Here is a 9,142-nt window from a genome sequence, read left to right as displayed (position 1 = left end):
AAGTGCTGGGATTATAGGCTTGAGCCATCGTGCCCGGCCTAAACCTCTTTTCTTTATAAGTCATCCAGTCCCAGGTATTCCTTTATAGCAATGCAAAATGGACTAATACATCACGGATAAAGAATGTCATTTAATAATAGTAAAGTAGTAATTCATCAAAGGACAAAACAATCCTAATGTAATGCATCTAATAACAGCCTCAAAATACATGAAGCAAAAACTGATAGAATTGCGAGGAGCAATATACAAAAACATTTCACAATTATAGGTGGAGATTTCAACATCTCTCAATGATTGATAAAACAAGTAGCCAGAAAATCAGTAAACATAGAACAGATTTGAAAACTCAGAGCATTAAAACCAACAACAGCAGGCCGGGCGCGGTGGCTCAAGCCTGTAATCCCAGCACTTTGGGAGGCCGAGGCGGGCAGATCACGAGGTCAAGAGATCGAGACCATCCTGGTCAACATGGTGAAACCCCATCTCTACTAAAAATACAAAAAATTAGCTGGGCATGGTGGCGCGTGCCTGTAATCCCAGCTACTCAGGATGCTGAGGCAGGAGAATTGCCTGAACACAGGAGGCGGAGGTTGTGGTGAGCCAAGATCGCGCCATTGCACTCCAGCCTGGGTGACAAGAGCAAGACTCCATCTCAAAAAAAAAAAAAAAAAAAAGTTTGTTGACCACACTGGAAATAAATTAGAAATCAATAACAAGGATAACTCAAAAATCCCTCAAATGCTTGGAAACTAAGTAACACATGTCTAAATTACCCGTGGGTCAAATAACAAATCAGTAGGGAAATTAGAAGTATTTTGAACTTAAAAATGGAAGTACAGCATACTAGAATTTGTGAGGCACTAAGGTAGCACCTCGTACTTCACTTTAGCAAAGGAAACTTTAAAGCACTAAATGGGGGGTCTGGCAGTTTGAATGAGAAGACGACGGAACCGGAGCCGGGTGTGGGCAGTGGACGCGGTTCCGCCTAGAGCAGAAGATGGCAGTGAACTATACTCAACGTCAGTGACCTGTGATAATCTAAGTCGACATGACATGCTGGCCTGGATCAATGAGTCTCTGCAGTTGAATCTGACAAAGATTGAACAGTTGTGCTCAGGGGCTGCCTATGGTCAGTTTCTGGACATGCTGTTTCCTGGCTCCATTGCCTTGAAGAAAGTGAAATTCCAAGCTAAGCTAGAACACGAGTACATCCAGAACTTCAAAATACTACAAGCGGGTTTTAGAGGATGGGTGTTGACAAAATAATTCCTGTGGACAAATTAGTGAAAGGAAAGTTTCAGGACAATTTTGAATTTGTTCAGTGGTTCAAGAAGTTTTTTGATACAAACTATGATGGAAAAGACTATGACCCTGTGGCTGCCAGACAAGGTCAAGAAACTGCGGTGGCTCCTCCCTCGCTGCTCCAGCTCTGAATAAACGGAAGCAACCTCTTAGTGCTAGTAGTGCAGCTCCCCAGAGGCCCATCTCAACACAGAGAACTGCTGCGGCTCCTAAGCCTGGCCCTGGTGTGGGCAGTGGGGATGACGAGGCAGCTGAGTTGCTGCAGCAGGTCAACGTATTGAAACTTACTGTTGAAGACTTGGAGAAAGAGAGGGACTTCTACTTCGGAAAGCTACGGAACATTGAATTGATTTGCCAGGAGAATGAGGGGGAAAACGACCCTGTATTGCAGAGACCCTGTGACATTCTGTATGCCACAGATGAAGGCTTTGTGATACCTTATGAAGGGGGCCCACAGGAGGAGCAGGAAGAGTATTGACAGCCTGGATCAGCAGAGCAACATCCAAATTCTTCACTCCAAATCATGTGCTTAACTGTAAAATACTCCCTTTTATTATCCTTAGAGGAGTCACTGGTTTCTTTTCATAAGCAAAAAGTACCTCTTCTTAAAGTGCACTTTGCAGATGTTTCACTCCTTTTCCAGTAAGTTCGAGTTAGGAGCTTTTACCCTGTAGCAGAGCAGTATTAACATCTAGTTGGTTCACCTGGGAAACAAAGAGGCTGACTGTGGGGCTCACTGTGCGGATGCGGGTCACACTGAGTGCCGGAGGAGGTGTTATGTTATATGCTGAGGCAGCGACCTCAGTGGAGTAATGTAAAGACTGAATTGAATTTTAAGCTAATGTGAAATCAGAGAATGTTGTAATAAATAAATGCCTTGGCCGGGCACGGTGGCTCAAGCCTGTAATCCCAGCACTTTGGGAGGCCGAGGTGGGTGGATCACAAGGTCAAGAGATCGAGACCATCCTGGTCAACATGGTGAAACCCCGTCTCTACTAAAAGTAAAAAAAAATTAGCTGGGCATGGTGGTGCGCGCCTGTAATCCCAGCTACTCAGGAGGCTGAGGCAGGAGAATTGCCTGAACCCAGGAGGCGGAGGTTGCAGTGAGCCGAGATCGCGCCATTGCACTCCAGCCTGGGTAACAAGAGCGAAACTCCGTCTCAAAATAAATAAATAAATAAATGCCTTAAGAGTATTTAAAATATGCTTCCATATTTCAAAATATAAAATGTACATGACAGGAGATTTTGCATTTGACATTGTGTCTGGGAAGGAAGGGTCAGACCCTGGACCCTTTGGAACCTGCTGTCACAGGTCTTACAGGGCTGTTTGAATCCTCACAGGCCTAGACTTTGGTCTCAAAGGAACATTTAAAAAGTTGCCCTGTAAAGCCATTTGGTGTCATTGACCAGTTGCATCCTTGCTAAAAAGGCAAGAGGCATCCTTGCCTGAGTAACAGAGGATGTGTTTCAGCCCTGCGATGTTTGAGTTGAAGAGCTCGGTTTTCATTGAGCATTTCTCTATTTTTCCAGTTGTCCCCGAAATTTCCATGTATTACGTTTTTGGGGAAGTCAGGTGTGCCCAGTTGTTTAATCTAACAACTACTTTTCAGGACTTCTCCACATCTCTGGGATTTCAGTGGCAATTGTATCCCATTTTACTGTCTTTTGGGTTTACACTTACCATGTTTCTCTTCTCTGGTCCCCTTGCCCATTGGGGACTCCTCTTTGGCTCATTGAAGTTTGCTGCTTAGAGTTGGAAATGCAGCAGGTAGGTGATCATGCTGCAGGTTCTTTCTGGGCCTCTGGCGAAGGGAGTGGTCAGTGAAGGCCGTGGTTACCTTGGGATCTGCAGGGCTGGGGTGTTTTCGGGATCCGCAGGGCTGGGGTGTTTTCGGGATCCGCAGGGCTGGGGTGTTTTCGGGATCGGCAGGGCTGGGGTGTTTTCGGGATCGGCAGGGCTGGGGTGTTTTCGGGATCGGCAGGGCTGGGGTGTTTTCGGGATCGGCAAGGCTGGGGTGTTTTCGGGATCGGCAGGGCTGGTGTGTTTTTGGGATCGGCAAGGCTGGGGTGTTTTCGGTATCTGCCGTCCACAGCTCTCCACTGTAATCCGAATGCTTTGCCAGTGCACTAATCCCTTTGGAGAGAAAATTCATTAGTGTGTTGCTAAATGTTAATTTTCTTTTGCAGAAAATACAGTACCGTGTCTGAATTAATTATTAATATTTAAAATATTTCATTCCTTAGCTCTCCCTGATTTGCTTTGCCCACAGCCTATTCAGTTCCTTTTTTCGCAGGATTCTGCAAAATGTATCACACCCACTACTGAGATTGTTCAGCCCCTGATGTATTCGTATTGATTTGTTTCTGGTGGTAGCTTGTCCTAAAAAGTGTGTAGAAAGCAAGTGTTTTATGATAAAATTGTTGTGTAGTGCACGCTCTGTGTGGAATTCAGAGGAAAACCCAGATTCAGTGATTAACAATGCCAAAAAATGCAAGTAACCAGCCATTGTTCAAATGACAGTGGTGCTGTTTCTCTTTTGTGGCCTTTTAGACTTTCGTTGCCCTAAAATTCCATTTTATTGGGAACCCGTTTTCCACCTGGTCTTTCTTGACAGGGTTTTTTTCTACTTTAAACAGTTTCTAAATAAAAGTCTGTATTTCAAGAGTTAAAAAAGAAAAAAAGCACTAAATAGCTACGCTGGAAAAGAACTGTCACTAACTGATGAATTCAGCTTATACCTTAAACGAGAAAAGGCAAATCCAGAGCAGGCACAAGAAAGGGAATCAAAGAAATAGAAAACAAGCAATAGCGGGGAAAAAAGTCAACAAACCCAAAAGCTGGTTTGTTGAGCAGATCAATAAAACCTCTAGCTTGACTGATCAGCAAAAAGGAGAAAATATGAAGACGTTTTCAGAATTTTGAAAAGTAGAATGTGTCACGAGCAGACTAAGAGTAGAAGATACACCAAAGGAAGCGCTCAGCCTGAAGGAAAATTGTAGCAGATGGAAACCCAGATCTCTATGATGGAATAAGAGCATCCAATATAATAAATATGCAGATAAATAAAAGTATCTTTCTTTACATTTAAAAGACAATTGTTTAAAGCAGAATACTAACAGTATATTATGGCATTTACAAAACTCAGAAGTAAAACTTATGACAATAAAAACACAAATGAGCCCAGGCACCATGGCTCATGCCTGTAATCCCAGCACTTTGTGAGGCGGAGGCAGGTGGATCACCTGAGGCCAGGAGTTCGAGACCAGCCTGGCCAACATGGTGAAACCCCGTCACTAATAAAAATACAAAAATTAGCCAGGCATGGTAGTTTACATGCCTGTACCACCTACTCCCAGCTACTCAGGAGTCTGAAGCAAGAGAATTGCTTGAACCTGGGAGGCAGAAGTTGCAGTGAGCCAAGATTGCACCACTGCACTCCCACCCTGGTGATAGAGTGAGACTCCATCTCTAAATAAATAAATAAATACATAAATGATAGGAAAGGATTCTGGGAAGATGGTGGAATAGGAAACACTAGAAATCTGTCTCCCACCTAGACAACAATAGCTTAGACAGAATCCATCTGAGGTAACTATTCTGGAACTCTGAAGTCTGTTAAATGTTTGCAACTTCCAGGCAAAAGCTTCAACAGAGAAACTACAGTTAATTTCATCAACTTCAGCTCTTAGCACAGTAGCAGCTACCGATCCCCCAACTCCAGTCCACAGCAAGCAATGGTGCACTTGTTCCTGGAGAAGTTTGCACACAGCTTGTGGTAGGCAGAGTGGAAAAAAGAACCATGTTCTTCAATCAGAGATCTGTGCACTGATTTGTACACGGATTGCTGACTCCTGCTCTAATCAAAGGGGTGCAGGTAGAGAGGTGGCAGCCATTGTCTGCAGTCTGACCCATTATACCTCTCCCCATGACTACAAGCCCCTCCCCTTCCAGTCGATGTGACTTCCAGGAAATTTAAAGGGCCTGTGCCCTCTTTTTCTCCCTTTCATTGTTCTCCTTTTCCCCTTTGGGGAGCCAGACAATGAGACTAGGATATTTAAAAGCAACTGTATTTGGGGGAAAAATACAAAACTGACCTTGCATGTCCAAAGAGAAACACAGACTCAGAAAAGACCTCAGAAGACTTAAGTTTATACCTCAGGGTGATCCTTGGTACAGAGACAGTGTACAACAATGAAAAATCAAAACTGGCCGGGCGCAGTGGCTCACACCTATAATCCCAGCACTTTGGGAGGCAAAGACAGGTGGATCACGAGGTCAGGAGTTCAAGACCAGCCTGGCCAAAATGGTGAAACCCCGTCTCTACTAAAAATACAAAAATTAGCCAGGCATGGTGGCACATGCCTATAATCCCAGCTACTCAGGAAAGTGAGGCAGGGAACTGCTTGAACCCAGGAGGCAGAGGTTGCAGTGAGCTGAGATTGTGTCACTGCATTCCAGCCTGAGCAACAGAGTGAGACTGTCTCAAAAATAAATAAATGAAAATAAATCTAAACCACACAAACCCAAACTGCAAAATAGCAAACCCTAGGGAAGGGGAATAATCTGATTTCCACAGTTACCATATTATTAGAGTCAAATGTCTAATTTTCAACAAAAATTCAACGCATATAGGAAAACAGGAACGTATGACCCAAGGCATACAGGAAAACAGAGAAGTATGACCAAAAGAAAAAAATAAAGCAACAGAAACTGTCTCTGAAAAAGATATGGTGGCAAATCTACTAGAGAACGGCTTTCAAACAACTGTTTTAAAGATTCTTAAAAGGTGGGAACGATCCAAGATGGCTGATCGCTAACATCTCAGGATTGCAGCTCTCAGTGAAAGTGCAGAGAACAAAAGGACGCCACACTTTCAGACAAATTTTTTTCGCTCATGGAGCAGAAGATTCCCAGTGGAGGAGCCGCACGGGTCACCAGCGCAACTCTGGTGGCCGGCGCGGCAGCTCTTGGTGCAGAGTAAACGGGACTGGGTTCCCCTTCTGACCGAGGTTTGGAGCTCCGGGAAGGCAGAGTCGCCTATTACAGACTCAAGAAGGAAGCCAGACTGGAGATTCCCAGGCAGAAAAGCACCATCAGTCTTAACGCCGCTATTTTGGCCGGTGCAGTGGGTCGCTCAGATTTCGGCCCTGGGAATTAACAACTTGGACGTCCACTCAGAGACCTAATTTGAAAGTTGGTAATTACAAAGACGACAGGTGGATAAATTTACAATGATGGGAAGCAACCAGCGTAAAAAGGCTGAGAATACTCAAAATCAGAATGCTTCTCCCTCTAAAGAGGATCACAGTTCCTCATCAACAAGGGAACAAGGTTTGATGGAGAATGAGTGCATTTCATTAACAGAATCAGGCTTCAGAAGATGGATAATAAGAAACTTCTGTGAGTTAAAAGAACATGTTGTAGCCCAATGTAAAGAAACTAAGAACTTTGAAAAAAGGTTTGACGAAATCCTAATGAGAATAGACAACTTAGAGAGGAATATAAGTGAATTAATGGAACTGAAGAAGACAATACAGGAACTCCGAGAAGTATGCACAGGTTTAAACACTTGAATTGTTCAAACAGAAGAAAGGATATCAGAGGTCAAAGTCCAACTTAATGAAATAAAACAAGAAGACAAGATTAGAGAACAAAAGCTAAAAAGGAATGAGCAAAGTCTACAAGAAATGTGGGACTATGTGAAAAGACCAAAGTACGTTTGATAGGTGTACCTGAATGCCACGGAGAGAATGAATCCAAGCTGGAAAATACCCTTCAGGATATTATTCAAGAAAATTTTCCTAAACTAGCAAAGCAGGATAATATTCAACCCCAGGTAATACAGAGAACACCACAAAGATATTCCTCAAGAAGACCAACCCCAAGGCACATAATTGTTAGATTCACCAGGGTTGAAACGAAGGAGAAAATACTGAGGGCAGCCAGAGAGAAAGGTCAGGTTACCCACAAAGGCAAGCCTATCAGACTTACAGCAGATCTCTCAGCAGAAACTCTACAAGCCAGAAGAGAGTGGGGGCCAATATTCAACATCCTCAAAGAACAGAACCTTCAGCCCAGAATTTCATATCCAGCCAAACTAAGCTTCACAACTGAAGGAAAAATAAAATCTTTTATGAACAAGCAAGTACTCAGAGATTTTATTACCACCAGGCCTGCTTTACAGGAGCTTCTGAAAGAAGCATTACACACAGAAAGAAACAACCAGTATTAGCCTTTCTAAAAATATACCAAAAAGTAAAGAGCAGCAACATAAAGAAGAATTTACATCAACGAATGGATAAAACAGCCAGTTAACATCAAACGGCAGTAACCCTAAATTTAAATCAACTAAATCCCCCAATCAAAAGATACAGCCAAAACCCAGGGGTATGCTACATCCAGACCCACTTCACATGCAAGGATACACAAAGACTCAAAACAAAGGGATGGAGAAAGATTTACCAACCAAATGGAGAGCAAAAATAAATAAATAAATAAATAAAAGCAGGAGTTGCAATTCTCGTATCTGATGATTTTAAAGCAACAAAGATACAGTGGTAAAAGGATCAATGCAACAATAAGAGCTAACGATCCTAACACCCAGATACATAGAGACTTAGACTCAATGAGACAGAAAATTAATAAGGATATCCAGGATTCGAACTCACATCCGGAACAAGTAAACTTAATATTTATAGAGCTCTCCACTTTAAATACACAAAATATACATTCTTGTCAATACCACATCACACCTACTCATAGGTTTAAATGAAATATTGATTGGCCATTATTAATACCCATTTTTTTTAGAATAAAGCAACATTTCCGTTCCCTCCTCTAGCTCTTTTTCTTCCTCTCTCTTCCTCTCCTTCACTTTTTTTTCTTTCCTTCTCTCAAAAAAAGAAATTCTCAAAAAAGAACAAAAGAAACGTGGAGAAAGAAAAAACTATGTAAATAATGTATGGATGAAATAGAAATATCAATAAAGAGACAAGCAACCTAAAAAGAAAACAAAAATTTTGAAAGCTGAAAGTACAATTAGTGAAATTAAAAATTCACTAAATGGCTGGGCGTGGTGGCTGACACCTGTAATCCCAGCACTTTGGGAGGCTGAGGCGGGCGGACAGCTGAGGTCAGGAGTTTGAGACCAGCATGGCCAACATGGCGAAACCCCATCTCTACTAAAAATATAAAAATTAGCCAGGCGTAGTGGCACAAGCCTGTAATCCCAGCTACTTGGGAAGCTGAGGCAGGAGAATTGCTTGAATCCAGGAGGCAGAGGTTTCAGTGAGCCAAGATCGTGTCACTGCACTCCAGCCTGGGCAACAAGAGCGAAACTCTGTTTCAAAAAAAAAAAAAAAAATTCTCTAAACAAATTTAAAGACAGATTTGAGGAAGCAGAAGAATTAGGAAACATGAAGATAATGACACAGGATTTTTCTCATCCCCTTTGCTGGGCTCGCAGCCGGGGCACCCAACTACTGGGCAGCCCCTAGTGAGAGGGAGCACGCGAATGAGTGAGTGTGGGGTTTGGCTGCCCCTCCAAGTGCTGACACAGGAGCAAGCTCCGTGCAGGCCCTGCGGCCGGATCAGGTGTATTGCCCCAAGGACAATGCAGCAGCACCCAAGCAGGGGCTCCCCACAGCCCCACCAAAAAAGAGGTTTAATTGACTCACAGTTCGGTATGGCTGGAGAAGACTCAGGAAGCTTATAGTCATGACGTTAGGTAAAACAAACAAATCCTTCCTCACGTAACAGCCGGAGAAAAATGAGAGCCGAGCAGTGGGGGAAGCCCCTTATAAAACCACCAGATCTCGTGAGAACTTACTCACTATCA

At 43.2% G+C, this 9,142-nt stretch overlaps 1 protein-coding gene and 1 pseudogene across 1 annotated transcript; one reads left to right on the top strand and one right to left on the bottom strand.

Annotated features, from left to right (window-relative positions):
• The first annotated feature begins 821 nt into the window (after positions 1-821).
• LOC100390895 (microtubule-associated protein RP/EB family member 1 pseudogene) lies at positions 822-1,904 on the top strand (annotated as a pseudogene).
• Positions 1,905-3,025: 1,121 nt separating this feature from the next.
• Positions 3,026-9,079, bottom strand: LOC118144078 (uncharacterized). Its single transcript, XM_035255293.3, has 2 exons — positions 8,982-9,079; positions 3,026-3,438 (listed from the first exon to the last, which is right to left on the bottom strand). Exons 1-2 carry the CDS (start codon positions 9,021-9,023, stop codon positions 3,139-3,141), a joined length of 342 nt encoding a protein of 113 aa, XP_035111184.1. The 5' UTR covers positions 9,024-9,079; the 3' UTR covers positions 3,026-3,138.
• Between the last annotated feature and the right edge of the window lie 63 nt (positions 9,080-9,142).

The sequence above is a fragment of the Callithrix jacchus genome, chromosome 9 (assembly GCF_049354715.1).
Source record: "Callithrix jacchus isolate 240 chromosome 9, calJac240_pri, whole genome shotgun sequence".
Taxonomy (NCBI): domain Eukaryota; kingdom Metazoa; phylum Chordata; class Mammalia; order Primates; family Cebidae; genus Callithrix; species Callithrix jacchus.
This window is presented reverse-complemented; position numbering and strand designations above follow the sequence as displayed.